General features: G+C 37.4%; 1 protein-coding gene across 1 annotated transcript in view; it reads left to right on the forward strand.

Moving 5' to 3' along the window:
• GUCY1A2 (guanylate cyclase 1 soluble subunit alpha 2) overlaps nucleotides 1–22443 on the forward strand; it is a 323767-nt gene that overhangs the window by 220567 nt on the left and 80757 nt on the right. The window contains exon 6 of the mRNA XM_066247582.1: nucleotides 14104–14247. Within this exon, the coding sequence (XP_066103679.1) occupies nucleotides 14104–14247 (144 nt within the window). The remainder of the gene's footprint in view (nucleotides 1–14103; nucleotides 14248–22443) is intronic.

Raw genomic sequence — 22443 nt, forward strand, 5'->3', positions numbered from 1 at the left:
TATTAATTCTATTTTATTTTTTTTAATCTTTTTTTTTGTATTTTTCTGAAGCTGGAAACGGGGAGAGACAGTCAGACAGACTCCCGCATGCGCCCGGCCGTGATCCACCCGGCACACCCACCAGGGGCGATGCTCTGCCCACCAGGGGGCGATGCTCTGCCCCTCCAGGGCGTCGCTCTGCCACAACCAGAGCCACTCTAGCACCTGGGGCAGAGGCCAAGGAGCCATCCCCAGCGCCTGGGCCATCTTTGCTCCAATGGAGCCTTGGCTGCGGGAGGGGAAGAGAGAGACAGAGAGAAAGGAGTGGGGGGTGGAGAAGCAAATGGGCGCTTCTCCTATGTGCCCTGGCCGGGAATCGAACCCAGGTCCCTTGCACACCAGGCCGATGCTCTACCACTGAGCCAACCGGCGAGGGCCTTTATTATTCATTTTAATGGGGTGACATTGATCAATCAGGGTACATAGGTTCAGAGAAAACATCTCCAGGTTATTTTGACATTTGATTATGTTGCATACCCATCACCCAAAGTGAAATTGTCTTCTGTCACCTTCTATCTGGTTTTCTTTGTGCCTCAACCCTCTCCCCACCCCTTTTCTCCCCCCCCTAATCATCACCCTCTTGTCCATGTCCCTGAGTCTCATTTTTATGTCCCACCTATGTATAGAATCATATAGTTCTTAGTTTTTTCTGATTTACTTATTTTACTCAGTATAATGTTATCAAGGTCCATCCATGTTGTCATAAATGATTCTATGTCATCATTTGTATGGCAGAGTGGTATAACATAGTGTATATGTACCACATCTTCTTTATCCCATCTTCTATTGAAGGGCTTTTTGGTTGTTTCTATGTCTTGGCCACTGTGAACAATGCTGCGATAAACATGGGGCTGCATGTGTCTTTATGTACCAGTGTTTTTGAGTTTTGAGGGTATATACCCAGTAGAGGGATTGCTGGATCATATTTTATTTTTTTGAGGAACCACCATACTTTCTTCCATAGTGGTAGTACTAATTTACATTCCCACTAACAGTGAATGAGGGTTCCTTTTTCTCCACAGCCTCTCCCAACACGTTATTACCTGTCTTGTTGATAATAGCTAATCTTAACAGGTATGAGGTGGTATCTCATTGTAGTTTTGATTTGCATTTCCCTAATAGCTAATGAAGATGAGCATCTTTTCCTATATCTGTTGGCCATTTGTATTTCTTCCTGGGAGAAGTGTCTGTTCATGTCCTCTTCCCATATTTTTATTAGATTGTTTGTTTGTTGTTGAGTTTTTTGAGTTCTTTGTATATTTTGGATATTAGGCCCTTATCTGAGCTGTTGTTTGAAAATATCATCTCCCATTTAGTTGGCTGTCTGTTTGTTTTGTTGTCAGTTTCTCTTGCTGTGCAAAAGCTTCTTAGTCTGATGTGGTCCCATTTATCTTTGCCTTCACTTCCCTTGCATTTGGGGTCAAATTTATAAAGTGCTCTTTATAACCAAGGTCCATGAGTTTAGTACCTATGTTTTCTTCTATGTAATTTATTGTTTCAGGTCTTATATTTAGGTCTTTGATTCATTTTGAATTAATTTCAGTACAAGGGGATAAACTGTAGTCTAGTTTCATTCTTTTGCATGTGGCTTTTCAGTTTTCCCAGCACCATTTGTTGAAGAGGCTTTCTTTTCTCCATTGTGTACTGTTGGTCCCTTTATCAAAAATTATTTAACCATACATATGTGGTTTTATTTCTGGGTTTTCTATTCTGTTCCATTGGTCTGAGTGTCTATTTTTCTGCCAGTACCATGCTGTTTTATCATGTATTTATAATATAATTTGAAGTCAGGTATTATAATGCCCCGAGCTTCGTTCTTTTTCCTTAGGATTGCTTTGGCTATTGGGTTTTTCTTTTATAGTTTTATATAAACCTGATGATTTTTTGTTCCATTTCTTTAAAAAATGACATTGGAATTTTGATAGGAATTGCATTAAATTTGTATATCGCTTTTGGTAATATAGTCATTTTGACTCTATCCAAGAACAAGGAATATTTTTTCATTTCATTGTATCTTTTTAAATTTCCTTTAACAATGCTTTGTAGTTTTCATTATATAGGTCCTTTACATTCTTTGTTATGTTTATTCCTTGGTATTTTATTTTTTTTGTTGCAAGCATGAAGGGGATTATTTTTTTGAGTTCGTTTTCTGATGTTTCATTGTTGGCATATGGAAGGCAATGGAGTTTTGTATTAATTAATTAGCTGATGGTTTATCATAAATGGCCTTTATTATGTTGAGATATTTTTCTTCTATACCCATTTTGTTGAGTGTTTTAAACATAAAATGATGTTGTATTTTGTCGAATGCCTTTTCTGCATCTACTGATAGGATCATATGATTTTTGTTCTTTGTTTTGTTGATATGGTGTATTACGTTAACCGTTTTACATATGTGAACCATCCTTGTGATTCTGGGATGAATCCCACTTGATCATGATGAATAATTTTTTTAATGTGTTGTTGTATTCGATTTGCTAGTATTTTGTTTAGTATTTTAGCATCTGTATTCATTAGAGATATTGGTCTGTAGTTTTCTTTTCTTGTGTTGTTCTTGCCAGGTTTTGGTATAAGAGTTATGTTGGCCTCGTAAAATGTGTTTGGAAGTATTGCTTCTTCTTCATTTTTTGGAAGACTATGAGTAGAATAGGAACCAAGTCTTCTTTCAATTTTTGATAGAATTCACTAGCATAGCCATCTGGCCCTGGACTTTTATTTTGGAGGAGGTTTTTGATAGATGTTTCTATTTCATCCCCGCTTATGGGTCTGTTTAGGTTTTCTACTTCTTCATGACTCAGTCTAAGAAGATTGTATTCTAGGAATTTATCCATTTCTTTTAGATTGTTAAATTTGGTGCCATATAGTTTTTCATAGTATTCTACAATAATTCTTGGTATATCTATGACATCTGTGGTATAACTATGACATCTCCTCTTTCATTTGGATTTTGTTTATTTGAGTCCTTTCTCTTTATTCCTTAGTGAGTCCTGCCGAGGGTTTGTCAATTCTGTTGATCTTTTCAAAGAACCAGCTTCTGTTTTATTAATTTTTTCTATGGTTTTTCGGTTCTCTTATTTTATTTATTTCTGCTCTGATTTTTTTTTTATTTCCTTTCTTCTGCTGGTTTTTGATTGCCTTTGTTCTTTTTTTTCTAGTTCTTTAAGATGTGAATTTAAGTAGTTTACTTGAGCTCTTTTTTGTTTGTTTTTATAGGCCTGTAGTGATATGAACTTCCCTCTTATTACTGCTTTCGCTGCATCCCAGAGATTCTGATATGTCATATTGTTATTTTCATTTGTCTGTATGTAAATTTTGATCTCTGCTTTTATTTCTTTGACCCAATCATTTTATAAAATATGTTGTTTAGTTTCCACATTTTTGTGGGTTTCTTTACCTCTTTTCTGCAGTTGAATTCTAGTTTCAAGGCTTTATGATCAGAGAATATGCTTGGTATAATTTCAATCTTTCTGAATTTGTTGATGTTATTTTTGTGGCCCAACATGTGATCAATTCTTGAGACTGTTCCATGTACACTAGAGAAAAATGTGTACTCTGGAACTTTGGGATGAAATGTCCTGTAGATGTCTATCATATCCATTTGTTCTAGTGTTTTGTTTAAGGCCAATATTTCTATATTGATTTTCTGTTTGGATGAATGATCTAGAGCCATCAGCAGTGTATTGAGGTCTCCAAGTATGTATGTATTTTTGTCGGTTTTTGTTTTTAGTTCAGTCAGTAGCTGTCTTATATATTTTGGTGCTCCCTGGTTTGGTGCATATATATTAAGAAGTGTTATGTCTTCTTGATTTAATGTCCCCTTTATCATTATGACATGACCATTTTTGTCTTTGATTACCTTTGTTGTCTTGTAGTCAGCATTGTTCAATATGAATATTGCTACACCTGCTTTTTTTGGATATTATTTGCTTGGGGTATTTTTTTCCAACCTTTCACTTTGGATTTGTTTTTATCCTTGTAGCTTAGATGTGTTTCTTGAAGGCAGCATACAGTTGGATTTTCTTTTTTAATCCATTCTTCTACTCTGTGCCTTTTTATTGGTGAGTTCAATCCATTTACATGTAGAGTAATTATTGGCCCTTGAGGGTTTCCTATTGCCATTTTATATATTGCTTTCTGATAGTTTTGTATGTTGTTTGATTCTTCTCTTTTGTTTTTCTATCATTTGTTTTTGTATGGTTGTAATCCATACTTTTTTCCTCTGTTACTTGTTTTTTCAAGCCATGTGCTTCTGTGGTGTTTTTTTCAGGGGTGGTTACCATTAAGTGATGGAAAGGATACATATCATGTTCATTGTAGTACATTATCTCATGAGTGCTTCTGTACTCCATCCTCCTTTGCTACTGTTAATCTTTGTCCTCTCCCCTTTTTTATTTTTGTTGTCACAGATTAAACTTGCTTTTATTGTGATCTTGATGGAGCTTTTACTTGTAGTTTTGTTTTGTGTTGTTTTTGTATCTGGTCGGAAAATCTCTTTTAGTATTTCGTGAAATGGGTGTTCTTTGGTGATAAATTTCTTCATCTTTTTTGTATCCATGAATGTTTTTATTTCTCCTTTGTATTTGAAGGATAGCTTTGAAGGGTATAGTATTCTTGGCTGGAAGTTTCTCTCTTTCCAAACTTTAAATATTGGGGTCCACTCTCTTCTAGCTTGTAGAGTTTCTTCTGAGAAATCTTATGATAATCTAATGGGTCTTCTTTTTTATGTTGTATTCTTCTTTTCTCTGGCTGCCTTGAGAATTTTTTCTTTTTCATTGGTTTGTGCCAATTTCACTATGATGTGCATTAGAGTAGGTTTGTTAGGGTTAAGATAACTCGGTTTTCTGTTTGTTTCTTGAATTCGAGGCTTTAGTTCTTTTCATAAGCTTGGGAAGTTCTTGTCTAATATTTGTTTGATATGTTCTGCTTTCCATTTTCTCTCTCTTCTCATTCTGATATACCCATTATTCTTATGTTGCTCTTTTTGATGGAGTCAGACAATTCCTGTAGGGCTTTCTCATTTTTTAAAAAAAATTATTTATTTATTTATTTTGTATTTTTCTGAAGCTGAAAATGGGGAGAGATAGTCAGACAGACTCCCACATGCACCCAACCAGGATCCACCCGGCACGCCCACCAGGGGCGATGCTCTGCCCACCAGGGGGCAATGATCTGCCCCTCCGGGGCGTCACTCTGTTGTGACCAGAGCCACTCTAGCACCTGGGGCAGAGGCCAAGGAGCCATCCCCAGCGCCCGGGGCATCTTTGCTCCAATGGAGCCTCGGCTGCGGGAAGGGAAGAGAGAGACAGAGAGGAAGAAGAGGGGGAGGGGTGGAGAAGCAAATGGGCGCTTCTCCTGTGTGCCCTGGCCGGGAATCAAACCCAGGACTTCTGCACGCCAGGCTGATGTTCTACCACTGAGTTAACCGGCCAGGGCCTCGTTTTTTTTTTAAATTTATGAGTCTCCTCTTCTCTCTGTAGTGCCTCTAGTTGCCTGTCTTATATGTCACTAATTCACTCCTCTATCTGGCTTGTTTTATTAGCTAAGCTTGTTACCTCGTTTTTCAGTTCATGAATTGGAGTTTTTCATCTCTGTTTGATTCGTTTTCATAGTTTCAATTTCCTTGGTGATGTATTTTTTCTATTCATTGAATTGTTTTTTATGCTCCCTAAACTGCCTTTCTGAGCTTTCTTGTATATCTCTGAGTATTTTTAGGACTTCAATTTTAAATTCTTTGTCATTTAACTCCAAGGTTTCCAAGCTATTGAAATTTTTTTATAGATTTTTCCTCATTTATCTGAGCTACATCTCTGTCTTTTGTATCCATGATATTTGATTTCTTTTTCCTTAATGGCATTTGAGAGTGGTATTGTTGATAACACTAATGAGTTGATCAAAAAAACAGAAAAATTAATTAAAAAGTTAAAAAATATTTTTTTGAGAAAATACAGTGAAAACTAAGAATTCCATTGTTTTAAGTGGAACAAAAACTACATAAAATGGAGAGCCTGCGTTGGGAGGAAGTGACAAAGAGACAAAATACGAGGTAAGACCCCACAAAATGCTACATGGAAAAATTTGGATCAAGAATAAAATAATTTGTTTGTAAATGATGGTCAAATGAGAGATAGTGAAAGAGAAAAGAAGAAAAAGAGAGTAAAAATACAGTGAAAAATGAAAATTCTATTGTACTAAATGTAGCAGAAACTACTTAAATGGAGAGCTGGAGTTGGGGAAATGCTAACGATATGAAAAGTGAAGCAAAAAGCACAGAAAATTCCGCAAAGAAATAATTTGAATCCAGAAAAAAATAATTTGTTTGTGTGTGAGGATCGAATGAGAGAAAAAGTGAAAGAGGAAAGAAGAAACCAAAAGAGAGAGATAGAAAAAAAAGAGAGAAAAGAAAAGAAAGGAATGAAAATAATGAGAGTTAAGTTTTTTGGATTGCAACCCTCATAGAAAAAAAAAGAATGGAAAATGTAACACCTATGGGTAATGAAGTTCAAAATGAAAAGAAAAGAATAAAATGGAAAGAGGATAAAATGACCAAGGTGGAAGGAAAAAAAAAGATAAAAAATGAAAGAAAAAAATGGAAAAAGTTATAAAGACTGTGGATTTTTCCTGATTTTGAGAGGTTATCCTCTTCTCTTTTCTTCTTTCTCTTTGTTTTTGGCTGGTGGCACTGTCCCCCAGGTTCTGCCCCTGTGGCACTCTTAGAGATTTGCAGTTGATGTTTCACTATCGTTATGACATAGACTTTGCCTCAGTCCAGTTGGTAGGTGGGGCTTGTCAGTGTTTGCAGGCTCCGACAATGGGAGAGTATATTTTCCCGGAGTCTCTCCCAGATCTCTCCTTCCTGAACCAGCAGCTCGGGGACCCAGCTGTGAAGTTGCCACAGCCACTGCCTGGAGAGGAAGAGCAGTAAGAGCTGCCAAATCCCCCCTCTATCCTTGCTCAAAGCACAGTTCTGGGTAAGGCTTTGCCAGCCAGAGCTGCCAGTGTAATCAGGCAGGGCCAGGAGCTGATTGCTTTTCAAGTGTCTTTCTATGAGCCTCCAGGCATGTCTAGTATGCCTCAGCACTCCACAGGTCTACTCTCTCCAGGCTTTTGCACTTTGTAACCTGTATCGGCTGGCAGGAAGATACCCCAGTCACTGCCTGCAGAGAAAGAGGTCTTAAAAGCTGCCAAGTCCCTCCTCCAGATTCATTCAAAGCACAGCTCTATGTATGAAAGTTTTATCCACCAGAGCCACCAGCTCAAGCAGGCAGGGGAGTGAGCTTATTTCTGGTCAGGCTCCTTTCTAAGGTTCTCCGGGTATGTCTAGTTAAATTTGCCTCAGTGCTCTGCAGGTCTGCTCTCCAGAGACTTCTCTCTTGTTGGGAAGCCTACAGTCCAGACCGCCAGCTTCCGCAGTGTTTTCTGAGGTCTATTCCGTGGGACTGTGCTTTTTAACCTGTATTGGCTGGCCAGAAAATGCCCCAGCCACTGCCTGCAGAGCAAGAAGCCCTAAGAACTGTCAAGTCCCTGCTCTGGGACTGCTTAAATTGCAGCCCTTTGGAAAGAAGGCTTTGTCAGCCAGAGCCACCAGCATAAGTTGGCCGGGCAATGAGCAGACTGCAGGCTAGGCTGATTTCAGCATTCCACGGGTCTGCTTTCCAGAGGTTGTCTGCAAGCTGCCTGCACACCCTTCCCCCCAGCCCTTCCTTAGCTCTCTTCTGGCGGAGTATGTTTTGTTAGCCTGTATGGCTGATCTTGGTGCCCCGCCCAAACATGTCTGGGCATAGAGAAGCCGGCTCTCACGCACTTCCCTCGTGCTGTTGTTTGGGGAGCGGGTATTATACAGAAATTCTGGCTACAGCCCACGCAGAAGGCCACTGCTGACAGTCTCCAACCCAGCCCCTCCATCCAGGAGCACGAGTGCCCATGCCCTAGATGCCAGGAGGAGCTACTCGCACACTGCCTGCGCTTGCCAATCAGGAGACCAGGAGTAACCAAAGCCCAAAATCACTCTGGTATCAGTCTGCACAGGCAGCCTGCTCGGCCACCTCTGCTGGGGTTTGCTGTTGGCATTAACTCCATGTCGACTGAGCCGTGGGAACACTCTCTCCTCGACTTGAACGTCTCTGCCCTAGCCAACTTCTTCACTCTACCCTGACCCTCCCTTCCTCTCTGTTCCAAGTGAAAGCAGCCCTTCCTCTGATCAGTGAGGAAAGCAGAATACTCCATTCTCCATCTTATTTCCTTTAGAGTGGATTATATATATTATGCCACCTTTTTGCCCAATCATACCTTTGTTTGATGTATGTGTATTTCAGATGCTCCTGGGATTGTTTCTGCCTCTAGTTGTTGAATTTGTTGAAATTTCAGGGAGAGGTATTGTGAGCACCCCTCACAGCACCATTTCTCTGACATTCCTCCTCTTTTTTGAAGATGGATCCATAGTTCATCTTCATGGGTCAGTTTTATTTAAATAACCTGAGCTACAATATAAAATTTATGAAGATAACAGTGTTTATCTATGTAATATTCACTTGTGCAATGTCTATGACCAACACTATCAAACTGAACCTAAAATGTTTATTTTTCTATATTATATGCTATGATGTCTGGAATTGTTTTTCCTCTATATACAGAGAACATTTTCTTTTACTCTTATGGCAAATTATGAAAGTTATAAGGCTAAAATAACTTAGATTGCCATGCAGAAATCAAAATTGATAAAGTGTCTTGCTGAATTTATTACAAGTATTTTGCAATGGTTGTTTTTATTTCTGTTGATTTCTAATTTTCTAGAGTGCTGACAGTTGCTAAGAGACTAATGTTTTTGAATTTTATAATATTAAGTGTTATGAACTGAATGTTTGTGCTCTCTCAAAATGTATTTGTTGAAGTCTATCTCCCAATGTGATGGTATTCAGAGATGGAGCCTTTGGAACGTAATTAGGTTCAGATGAGATTAGGAGGAAGGGGGAACCATGATGGGATTAGTATCCATATAAGAAGAGGAACAGACCAAAATTTTCTCTGCCACATAAAGATACAGGTGGCCATCTGCAAGCCAGGAAGGGAGCCCTCACCAGTGAACTGAACTGCATCAGCTAATACCTTGATCTTGGATTTCTCAGCCTCCAAAATATGAATTTTTTCCATCTGTATATCTTCTTTGATGAGGTGTCTGTTAAGGCCTTTGACCATCTTTTTAAGATCAGAATTTGTTTTTTTTTAATTGCTGAATTTTAAGAGTTTTTAAAATCTTTGTATAACAATCCTCTATCAGATGTGTCTTTAGCGAATATTTTCTCCCAGTCTGTGGCTTGTCTTCTCGTTCTCTTGATATTTTATTTCACAGCACAGAAGCTCTTAATTTTAATAATGTTTAGTCTTTTAGTTTCTTCTTTTATAGATTGTGTCTTATTGTATCTAAAAAGGCATCACAGAGCCCAAGGTGATCTAGGTTTTCTTTAATGTTATCTTCTAGAACTTTTTATCATTTTCTATTTTACATTTAGGTCTGTCATCCATTTTGAGTTAATTTTTGTGAAGGGTGTAAGGTCTGTGTCTGGAATCTTTTCGTTTTTCATTTTCTTTCTTTCTTTTTTTTTTTCCATGTGAATGTCTGGTTGTTCCAGTATCATTTGTTGAAGAAACTGTCTTTGCTCCACATGTTGCCTTTCCACACATCTTTCAAAGATTAGTCACTATGTTATAGGGGTCTATTTCTGGGAACTCTATTATTTTCCACAGATCTATTTATTTATCCTCCACCAATACCACATTGTCTTGATTACTGTAGCTTTATGGAAAGTCTTCAAACTATTCACTATGGTGACATCAACTAACATTATTTAGAATTTGTTATATATTTACCGAAAATTATAACAGACATTTATCATACTCTGGGAACATGTTTAAAGTTTTGGCATATCCAGAATCCCTGGAAAATAATAGACAATAATTATTTTTAAGAAGAGTGGATGAATGGATTCCAGGTGGAGCAATAATTTTGAGTACCAACACCAGGTGGAAGGTACAGAAAGTTTCATTTTGATTGGGGCATGGACTAAAAGTGACAGTGATGGATAACAGTGGAAAACTGGACGATTATTATTGACGATTTTAGATGATAGTACAGCGGAAAGAAATTTTTAATTGCTAGTATCTGACTTGAGAATTTAAAAAGAAATTTTGAGTGAGGCTTTCAAAACATTTTTCTTTGCTAACTTGCGTCAGTATATGAGTGGTTTTCAACCACCATCAGTTAAAGAGTTCACCACCTGATGCTGTATGAAGATTATAGGGTCTATAATCACTACATCCGTACTCTTCATACAACATCAACATGGATAACTCTTTTGTGGACCCATATGAAATTCCTGGTGAACCAAGGCCTCTCTGTTCACAGACTGGTGGTTGAGAACAACTGGTCTATATGATAAAAAACGTGAAGCCTGCCAGCAGCATTTTCTACATGATTGAGATTCCTGGACAGGAACAGGAGTTTACTTTGATAGACCTACTGAGAGTTCCATCAGGAGAAGAGCTTTTTCTGATAGGCAGTCATTTGGATTCTATTTCCCCTCATTTGGGAATCGTTCCCAGGCCAAATCACTGTTCTATTTATATCCTTGACCTCCTTTCCAATGCTGGAGCAGCTGAGCACTATAGAGATATCCTTAAAAGAAGTGGTATTTGGGTCAGAAATATCAACCAAAATGAGTGTGATTAGATAGGCTTTTTTTTTAAAGAACGAAGGGATTTTTTAAAGTTTTATTAATAAATTTTTAGTTAAAGTTGTTTCCATATGAATTGCCAAACCATTTTGCACAGTTCACTTGGATATATTTAATTAAATTCAAACTTTCTTTGGATCATTGAATACCTGCTGTGCCAGGTGACTCTAAACATTTGGTGTGTGTGTGTGTGTGTGTGTGTGTGTGTGTGTGTTTATCTGGGCTACAACTTGTAGTCTAAATTTCTGACAAATAGGAAATGTCTAGAGAAGTTTATTGTCTTTGTTGGTAGAAAGGAAGAGAGAGAAGGAGTGTACGAGAATGGCTGGGGTTCAAGATAGTAGTACTTTTTATCTGAAAGCTCACTGATTCTTAAAAATGGTGAATATCTAGGTGAATATTTTAATATTTTTAATCACTTTTTTTTTTTTTTGTATTTTTCTGAAGCTGGAAACGGAGAGAGACAGTCAGACTCCCGCATGCGCCCGACCGGGATCCATCTGGCACGCCGACCAGGGGCGATGCTCTGCGCACCAGGGGGCGATGCTCTGCCCCTCCGGGGCATCGCTCTGCCGCGACCAGAGCCACTCTAGCGCCTGGGGCAGAGGCCAAGGAGCCAACCCCAGCGCCCAGGCCATCTTTTGCTCCAATGGAGCCTTGGCTGCGGGAGGGGAAGAGAGAGACAGAGAGGAAGGAGGGGGGTGTGGAGAAGCAAATGGGCGCTTCTCCTATGTGCCCTGGCCGGGAATCGAACCCAGGTCCCCCGCATGCCAGGCCGACGCTCTACCGCTGAGCCAACCGGCCAGGGCCATATATTAATATTTTTAACTCACATTATATACCATAAGTCTTCAAACTTTGAGAATCATAAAATATACCCAAGAGCATGTGGAAATGCATATAGCTGGGCCTTATATTTAGATTTTGATCTAGTAAATCTAGGTAGGTCTGGGGATCTACTGTATTTTTTGCTCCATAAGATGCACTTTTTTTCCTCAAAAGTGGAGGGGAAAATACTTGTGCGTCTTATGAAGCAAATGTTAATTTTTTTTAGCTGCTGCAGGTTCCCGGACAACTAGAAGAGAATTTGAACATTAAAGTCTCTTCTCATTTGTCAATAACAGTGCTAATGGTTGTTAATATTGTTATTGAGTTTACATTGTTGAAATATTATTGTGGTATATTTTATTAAATATTTTAACACACCATTTGGTTCAAAATATTTTTTTTCTTATTTTCTTCCTTAAAACCCTAGGTGTGTCTTATGGTCAGGTGCATCTTCTGAGGCAAAAAGTATGATAATTTTCAGCAAGTACTTCTAGGTAATTCTTCTGCAGGTGGTCCTGAGTTTTACATTTGAGAAACTTGTTTAAAGGACAGTTCCAACCTATAAATGTAGAAACTAGATGTAATTTAAACCAATTAATAAAATTTATATTGCGCATCCTGACATTGTGCCCCCTTCTTTGGGTGGCAGGAGTGTGGCAATATTCAGGTTACCCCTTCCTGCCAGGCATCACCTGAGATGCCTCAGTTTTCTCTAGAACCTCTGGCACTGAAGAGTGACCTGCTCTCAGGAGGGAGACCCCTGCCACATCCTGTTAATATTGGGAGGAACACTCTACAGAGATCTAGTTCACACTGGGGTAGAGGTCTCAGGCAATACCTGCTGTGGGCATTTGGCTAAAATAAGTGAGACTGACAAGTGTACATTCTCAATGTCAGCAGAAGAGATGAGGAAAGTAATGGAAGGAAGGTAGAGACAGGAGTGCTGGAGAGGGAACCAGTGGGGAGAAGGAGATACAGAGAAGATGGCGGGGACGATGTTTATGGAAGAGGAGTAGAAGTTCTGAAAGATACAGTGGCAGAGGTGAAGGAGGTGATAAGGCCATGGCCACTGAATGTGATCTCTTTAAGGACTTTCTTCAGTCTGGATTTGGAGACAGTGAATGCTCAGGCTGACAGGGCCTTCCTCCTGCCGAAGCCCACATTTGGACAAATGCTTTGGCACTTGGGTGAAGGTACAAGACTCATCACCAAAATGTATCCACATTCTGGGTTACCTACCACCTTTTGGAATAACCCATCTTAATAACCATGCTTAAGAGCTACAATGCAGATTTGCTGAGGTTCATAGGAATGGAAGAGTCCAGATATTTCAGGACAGGCTACAAGTCCAAGTTCTTCTTTTAAATAAATTTCTATAGCAGAAACGAGTCAATCTTTAAAGAATATAAGGCACATTTGCCAGCCCCCTTTCACTCACCTGTTTATGACCCAGTGATCAAGTGCTCTGTGAGGTTCTAGGAGGTAAATGAAGATGTTTTGTCATCTTTAGGCTTTATTTGTCTGCCTATTATCTTATCCACTGCCTCTCCTGTCTCCTCCCCCTTTCTCTCTCCCTTCACCCCTGTCCCTCTCTTTTTGTTTCTAACACTAGCAGCCAAAACCAGAAAGCAAAACTTTGATTTAGACTAATTAGAAAACAGACTTTCTAATTTATCTCTCCTCTTGATACTATCCAGAGGAAGAGAGAGATTGTCCAGCAAGGTAGACTGCCAGAGTTTTCTGACCCTCTGCTCTTGTGCCCCTCCCCATGGTCTTGTTCACAAATCCTAGAAAGTTCAAAGGAAGACAGACCTAGGACTGGTGGATTGAAGGACTGAGGTGGCATGAGTCTCATGGGACCTGGGTTATTGACTGCCCTATTGTATGCAGTGGTCTGTTAGGCTGATCCTAGCTCCAGTACCACAGTCACCTTCTACAACACACACTTCTCCCTTCTCACTCTGCCCCAATTTCCAAGAAATCTCCTAAGTATTTCTTGAGCATTAGCCCAGAGGGAAGGGAGAAGAATGTAATGGGAATGAGATTCTATTAGGTGCTAAAATAAATTCTTTTACATGATTAATCTAAAACTAAAGGATTATGGGTGTGTTTTTGCATATTAATTTCTCGTTTCTCAAGTCTAACCAGTATTGAAAGTTTGAGGAGGATGAGAGGGTAGCTTTGGAAAAGGTCATTATTTGGAAATTGTCCTGGTCAAATACCGACAATTCTATTTTTGCAGAGGATAATTATTTTGTATTTCAGTTGTTCTCAATTTCAGATCCTCCAAGGTGATAATGTTGATGAACATCAGCCCTGGAGTGAGACATCAGCATTTGGCTGTGGCTGTTTGCAAACTCTGCTGTGATTATGCACAGTTGTCTAATTGCTTAATTTATCTATGTTTTGTGGACACGTTTTTCAGCAGCATTTGTGATTGCAGATAACGAATCATTTCTATTCCAGCTCATTATCCTATGTTTGCATTTACTTTGTCTGCTTGCTGCAGGTGGAAACAATAGGTGATGCATACTGCGTTGCTGCAGGGCTCCACAGGAAGAGCCTCTGCCATGCCAAGCCCATTGCTCTGATGGCCCTGAAGATGATGGAGCTTTCAGAAGAGGTGCTGACCCCGGATGGAAGACCAATTCAGGTAACTCTCTCAACAGTATCATTTGAATAGAAATGTATGTTTAAACCAAGGGAACAAGAAATTCGCTTCTAAATTCTATGTGCTGTAACTTACAGATCTGGATAAGTCAGGTGCTCAAAGAGGTTAAGGAATAGCTAGAGATGACTCATAGATTCAGGAAAAGACACATGGCATATGGTCTAAAATAGGAAAAGATGTGTGAAAGGATTATTATTTTTTTATAAATTATAAAATAAGGTTGTATAGATTACCGTGGAGAAAATGAAGGAGTTAAAGGATTAGGCGAAGGGAAAGAACTTGCTTTCAGTGACTGAGTCACCAAATCCAATCAAGAGTGATGGTAAAAGTCAGTCTCTGAGAAATAACCCAGAAAAATGAAAACCAAGGAAACAAGAAGATGGGAGACCTGGATACCCTCCTGTGGGCAGCGCACAGGTTTTCCTCACGGAGCCTCAGGCCTTAGAGTTGCCTCTGCAATTGTTATGTGACAGAGCTTGGCGTTTAGAGTCTACTAACTGAGAAAACTTAAAAAATGGGAAATGTAACCTCTCTTTTTGGTACTGATGGCTCTCTGGGAATGGATCAGGTCACACAGTGATAATTTTGCCAGAACTCCTTGGATCCCAGATATGTCATCGCTATGAATCCTTATAAGACAGAAATCTTGTATTTGGAAAAGTAACCTGGAATTTAAGTATGCCTTTTTATAACAGCTCAATATGAGTTTTAAAAATTAGAGAAAATCAAGTCTTAAAATGTAAGTACATTTCTAGTTCTAGCATTATGACAAGTTAAGGTACCCCAAGTGTCCCTTCTGACTGAACTATTAAAAGGCAGGGCTAAATATTTTTTAAATGTTTTTTAAAGACTTTTAAGCACAACACTACAGTCATTGTAAAAAGAGAAATGTGCCAATCACATTATAGGTATAGATTGAACAAAATTTAAGTGGTGACTTTAAATTAGATTCTCTGTCATCAACAGTAATAGTAGGAAACTAGAAAACATTATTTCCTCCCTTGAGGAAGATAACTTCAATCTTATCCTCAGAGAATTTCCACAGATAATATGTTCTGGGAAATCAGTGACTGATTTTCAAAAAAAAACCAAACGAATAAAAACACATACACACTCACACAGGAAAACAAAATACTATAGCTAAGGGCCAGTAGAAATAGTAGATGAGAAAAACAGAACTGGAGTGTTGTCAGATATCATGATTTTCAGGCAGAATTAAATTGACAACGTTTAATATAATTAAATAAATAAAAGAAAAACTTTGAAATGTGAGGTAGAAACAGCAGATCTGAAAAAGAACCAGAGAACTTGTAAGAAATCCACATAAAACTTAAAAAAAAAAAAGAGCCCAGGGGATGAATTTAAAATCAGATTAGACACAACTGAATAAAAAATTAGACTAAAAGTTAGAACTGAACAAATTACCCATAAAGTTTGGAGAATTGCCCTGGTCAGATAGCTCCATTGGTTAGAATGTTATCTGGAAACACAGAGGTTGCCAGTTTGATCCCTAGTTAGGGCACATACAGGAGCAGATTGATGTCTCTCTCTCTCTCTCTCTCTCTCTCTCTCTCTCTCTCACACACACACACAAATAAATAATTAAAAAATAAATAAAACAATAATTTTTTAAAAATTTAGAGAATTAAACATGGGGAAATATGAATCAGAATATAAAATGAAGAATATGGAGGAGTTATAGAAGAGTGAGAAGATGTAATTTATGTCCAGTTGGGGTTCCAAATGGAGTTAATAGAGAGAATGCAAAAAGGAAATGATTTTGGAACTATTAAAAGATTTTAATCCATTTACAGACATAATAACCCTAAAGAACTCTATAAAAGATAAATCAGGAATCCAAAGCTAAACATATCTTAATGAGATTTCAATACATTAGAGAAAAAGAGGACTTGATAAATGGCAAAGATGACGTTGATCAATTGGGAAAGGATGGGCTGTTCGATAAATTGTTTGGGACAATTGGTTATCCATGTAGAAGAAAAATATTAAAGTTGAATCTCTAGCTTATGAGTCTATATATAAAGCAATTCTAGGTGGGTTGAATATGAAAGAGCATATTATAAAACTATAAATGTACAATTAAATTTTTTTGACATAAAATAGAGAATATTTTTTCAAATAGTCATGTCAAAAATTTTCAAATCGTAAAGGAAAATGTGTATAAATTTTACTATATTTAAATGTAAACCTCCAGTTTTTCAGAAAATACGTACAGAGAATAAAATGACAAACACAAAGTAAGAGAATTTGTTGTGACACATTTAACCAAAAAAGTATCTTTGTTTAACCTCATCAGTAATCAGATTACTATATATTGATAACACTATACTTTTTCATCTACTAGTTTGGCACAACTTGGAAAGTCTGGGCTGTTGGTGAGGACATGGAGCAGCAGGAAATGTCACACACAGCTAATGGAAGTATATATGCTGTACTGTCCTTGGCCTTAACTAGTCAAGTTTACTTTGTGCCTCTCCTACAACCCAGCAATCCCTTTCCTCGATGTTTGTCCCAAGGAAGTACTTGTGCATATGTAGCAGAAGTCACACACAGGATTATCCACAGCAGTACTTTTCATAGTATTCTCAAACTGGAAATAACTGAAATATCCCCTTAATAAAACAGATAAACTAGCATATATATATTACTTGGAATACCATACAGTTGGGAAAATGAATGACTTCAGCTATTGACATCAACATGGATGAATGCCAAAAACATAATATTGATCAAAAAAAGCAAGTCATGAAGGAATGCTGCAGTATTTTTTTTTTTTTTTTTTTGTATTTTCTGAAGCTGGAAACGGGGAGAGACAGTCAGACAGACTCCCGCATGTGCCCAACCAGGATCCACCCGGCACGCCCACCAGGGGGCGTCGCTCTGTCGCGACCAGAGCCACTCTAGCGCCTGGGGCAGAGGCCAAGGAGCCATCCCCAGCACCCGGGCCATCTTTGCTCCAATGGAGTCTCGCTGCGGGAGGGGAAGAGAGAGACAGAGAGGAAAGAGAGGGGGAAGGGTGGAGAAGCAGATGGGCGCTTCTCCTGTGTGCCCTGGCCGGGAATCGAACCCGGGACTTCTGCACGCCAGGTCGATGCTCTACCACTGAGCTAACTGGCCAGGGCCTGGAATGCTGCAGTATTATTACATTTAATTGAATTTCAAAACTGGGAAAATTGAAAAAAAATATGGAATTTAGGAATACCTGCATTGATGGAAAAAGTGTAAAGGAAAGAAAGGGAATGATTAATACAAAATTCAAAGTGATGCTTATCTTCAAGGGAGAGAGAGGTGATGGCAAGAGGCAGGAGGCAGTAGGGAAAGTGGACATGGGTTTAGAGTGCAAAATTATTCGTTTTGTTACTATTCTTTAATGTGAATCTATGTTTACATTTGACAATTTTAAGAAGTGTAAAGAGAGAGACTCCCACCAGTAAAAATCATGGAACATTTTTAATAAATCTAGTTTGTCCCCTCAGGACATAATTATCTGATTATTCAAGTATGTGAATGACACTCCTATCACTGTCAGGAAAAACAAACCAATAAAAGGAAGCTGTCTCAGATCTTTTGCTAACTTCAAGTATACACATTCCACACTGAATTCATACCAGCTCTTACATTTTCAAGACTACCTGCCAGGCAGTGTTACCATATGGGATTGTTTTTCTAGGTTGGATTTTCTTTTATAGGAGATACAATGTTTGTATTGATTCATCATTGTCAAAGCAAACTTAAAGTACCAAAGAACAAAAGCAGGGAAATGTGTGCTCATCTATATTTCCATTTGTGGGATATAATATTAGCTCTGTCTTATGAATCAGATAGTCTTATTAAATCAGAAGAGGAAATGTCCCTAAAGATTTAATAAGAATGCAGAAAGAGAATTCAAAATAATAAAACTACCATAATAATTTTAGCTTCATTATTAATTTATATTATTTGCATGGCTTGGGATTGTTTTTTCAGCATATTAATTTGATTTTGAATTGGCTTCTAACTTGGTGCCATGAGAACATTCCCAAACTTATTTGAAAGAATCTTTCATTTAAAATGGTTCAATGTGGCCTGACCTGTGGTGGCTCAGTGGATAAAGCGTCGACCTGGAAATGCTGAGGTCACCGGTTTGAAACTCTGGGCTTGCCTGGTCAAGGCACATATGGGAATTGATGTTTCCATCTCCTTCCCCTTTCTCTCTCTCTCTCTGTCCTCTCTCTCTCTCTCTCTCTCTGTCTCTCCCTCTCCTCTCTAAAATGAATAAATAAAAAATAAAAAATGGTTTGATGTTATATTAGAATTGATACATTTCAGTTGGTTATTTACTTCAAACTGTCCACATTTTTAGGCTAGTTAAAATTTAAGCTGTTAGAACTGCAATACTTGCTAAAAAATAACTACCTCAAATTTTGAAAAATAAATTGAAAAATTTTAAATGCCTTATAAAATTTTGAGGTACTGGTCATGATGGGAAATAAGAAAATGAACTATCAACTATAATTGCTTGCAAATGATTAGTAATGTCCTTGTATCATGAACTGTAAAATTGGATTAATTTTTAAATAAAAAAAACAGCATATAGCATTTCACTTCTTCAGTTTATAATACTCAAATTTTAAAAATAGTGATTTTAAAATTAATGCTTTTAGAAATAGTAATTAAGAATGCATTTTGTAGTTCATCAATATGATGTTTATTCTATTGGCTGAATATATGGAAATACCAGCATTATGCCTATTTCACATTTTTCTCTCTCTAGAGAAAATCTGATTTTCTTATAGCTTAAACAATAGGTTATTGAAGAAAAATAAAATCAGATTCATATCTCTCTCCTTTGAACTAGCTATATGGTAATTTTACTAGAAAATTATATAATTTCGTTCTGTTCATTAATTTGTAAACCTAATCTTAAAGTATTTTGAATAGAGTTTTTAGTGCTGAAAACTTTTACTAATAGTTCAACCACTCTTTGATTAAAATAACAAAACATGTATTACTGTTTGTGCTTTTTCAAGCTGGGTTGAAGATTGACCAGAGTTTGTGATTAAGTGCAGGTATACGTTAGAAAGACAGGTAGCATTTTCACGACTTAAAGCTTTTGAAGAAGATTGAGTTAGTGTGTCCAGACATAATTTTTACTGTTGGATTTCAGTGTTTAAAAAAGATTTTCATTGAATTTCATTACATAAGCATACAAATGCAAATTATCTTAATTAATTCAGTGAACAGTACATTTTATATAATGAGGCAATTATAGAGATTGCAAAATATAGTTTAAAAAAACATTGTGTGATCATGTTGTAATACTAACATGTTTAGCCATCTTAATTGCAAATCAGGAAAATGCTATGAGTTTCTTTTTACTGTCTAGTTCAAAGGCAGGAATATTATTGTACAATTTAAATGTACCATAACACGTTAAATTTTAGCTACTTAAGTTCAGTTAAGTTTTGTAGTGAGCTTACAGAATTTTTTGAGATTATGAAATAAATATATTCCAATTACTTTAAAAATAGTTGTTATTTAAAAGGAAACTTGGTGTTGTTATTTTAATATTGGAAGGGATTTGCTCCTTGCAAATATTGCAATACTTAATTAACCTCGTGAGTGTACAGCCCAAGACTCTATTTAGAAAAAAAGAAAAGTTGTTTGATAGTTTAGATTAATTCTCTGTGATTCTTTGATAATTGTTTATTTATAAAATCCTAATTGTACTTTCAATCTGGAAGTGTGTATACTTATTTGAAACTTTCTACTTCCAGAATCTATATCTAAGGATATCTAAGGTGATAAATCTAAGTAGTCTGAAAGAACTGCATAGGCATTGTATACTATGAACTCACTATTAAGATACTGAGCCCAGCCTGACCTGCGGTGGCACAGTGGATAAAGCATCAACCTGGAAAGCTGAGGTTGCTGGTTCAAAACCCTGAGGTCACTGGCTCTGAGTACAGGCATCAGCTCTGACTTGAGTTGGGGGAATTCTCCACATGATCCCAAATGGTGTGAAAAACCCGAGGTCTCTGGCTTGAGCAAGGGGACAGTGGCTCAGCCCCGGTCAAGGCACATACAAGAAGCAATCAATGCACAACTAAAGTAAAAGTAACTAGAAATTGATGCTTCTCATCTTCTCTCCCTTCCTGTCTGTTTCTCACTCTCTCTTCTCTCTCAAAAAATAACTAAATAAAACCAGTTATCCTTGTTTCTTGTGTTTATGCAATAAACACATTTGAATTTACTTTTAATCTAGCTAATGCACATAATGGTATTTTTAGTAAATCATTGTTTTAATGTAGCAATAATATACAAAAACACAATATAACATCACCGGTAAATTTATGACTAAATATATTTTCTTTATTTTTCCTTTTTATTTTTTTTTAATAATTTTATTTTTTTTAATGGGGTGACATCAATAAATGAGGATACATATATTCAAAGATAACAAGTCCAGGTTATCTTGTCGTTCAATTATGTTGCATACCCACCACCCAAAGTCAGATTGTCCTCTGTCACCTTCTATCTTGTTTTCTTTGTGCCCCTCCCCACCCCCTATCCCTCTCCCATTCCCCCCTCCCCCCCGTAACCACCACACTCTTATCAATGTCTCTTAGTTTCACTATTATGTCCCACCTACATATGGAATAATACAGTTCCTGGTTTTTTCTGATTTACTTATTTTGCTTCGTATCATGTTATCAAGATCCCACCATTTTGCTGTAAATGTTCCGATGTCATCATTTCTTATGGCTGAGTAGTATTCCATAGTGTATATGTGCCACATCTTCTTTATCCAATCATCTATTGATGGGCTTTTTGGTTGTTTCCATGTCCTGGCCACTGTGAACAATGCTGCAATAAACATGGGGCTGCATGTGTCTTTACGTATCAATGTTTCTGAGTTTTGGGGATATATACCCAGTAGAGGGATTGCTGGGTCTTAAGGTAGTTCTATTTGCAGTTTTTTGAGGAACCACCATACTTTCTTCCATAATGGTTGTACTACTTTACATTCCCACCAACAGTGTATGAGGGTTCCTTTTTCTCCACAGCCTCTCCAACATTTGCTATTACCTGACTTGCTAATAACAGCTAATCGAACAGGTGTGAGGTGGTATCTCATTACCGTTTTGATTTGCATTTCTCTAATAGCTAAAGAAGATGAGCATCTTTTCATATATCTGTTGGCCATTTGTATTTCTTCCTGGGAGAAGTGTCTATTCATATCCTCTTCCCATTTTTTTATTGGATTGTTTGTTTGTTTGTTGTTGAGTTTTATGAGTTCTTTGTATATTTTGGATATTAGGCCCTTATCTGAGCTGTTGTTTGAAAATATCATTTCCCATTTAGTTGGCTTTCTGTTTATTTTGTTATCAGTTTCTCTTGCTGAGCAAAAACTTCTTAGTCTGATGTAGTCCCATTCATTAATTTTTGCCTTCACTTCTCTTGCCATTGGAGTCAAATTCATAAAATGCTCTTTAAAACCCAGGTCCATGAGTTGAGTACCTATGTCTTCTTCTATGTACTTAATTGTTTCAGGTATTATGTTTAGATCTTTGAGCCATTTTGAGTTAATTTTTGTACAGGGGGAGAGACTGTAGTCCAGTTTCATTCTTTTGCATGTGGCTTTCCAGTTTTCCCAGCACCATTTATTGAAGAGGCTTTCTTTTCTCCATTGTGTGTTGTTGGCCCCTTTATCAAAAATTATTTGACTATATATATGTGGTTTTATTTCTGGACTTTCTATTCTGTTCCATTGGTCTGAGTGTCTATTTTTCTGCCAATACCATGCTGTTTTGATTGTCGTGGCCCTATAATAGAGTTTGAAGTCAGGTATTGTAATGCCCCCAGCTTCATTCTTTTTCTTTAGGATTGCTTTGGCTATTCGGGGTTTTTTATAGTTCCATATAAATCTGATGAGTTTTTGCTCTATTTCTTTAAAAAATGTCATTGGAAGTTTGATGGGAATTGCATTAAATTTGTATATTGCTTTGGGTAATATAGCCATCTTGATTATATTTATTCTTCCTAGCCAAGAGCAAGGTATATTCTTCCATCTCATTATATCTTTTTCGATTTCCCTTAACAATGGTTTATAGTTTTCATTATATAATTCCTTTACATTCTTTGTTATGTTTATTCCTAAGTATTTTATTTTTTTTT

This window comes from Saccopteryx bilineata, chromosome 1, assembly GCF_036850765.1.
Source record: "Saccopteryx bilineata isolate mSacBil1 chromosome 1, mSacBil1_pri_phased_curated, whole genome shotgun sequence".
NCBI lineage: Eukaryota > Metazoa > Chordata > Mammalia > Chiroptera > Emballonuridae > Saccopteryx > Saccopteryx bilineata.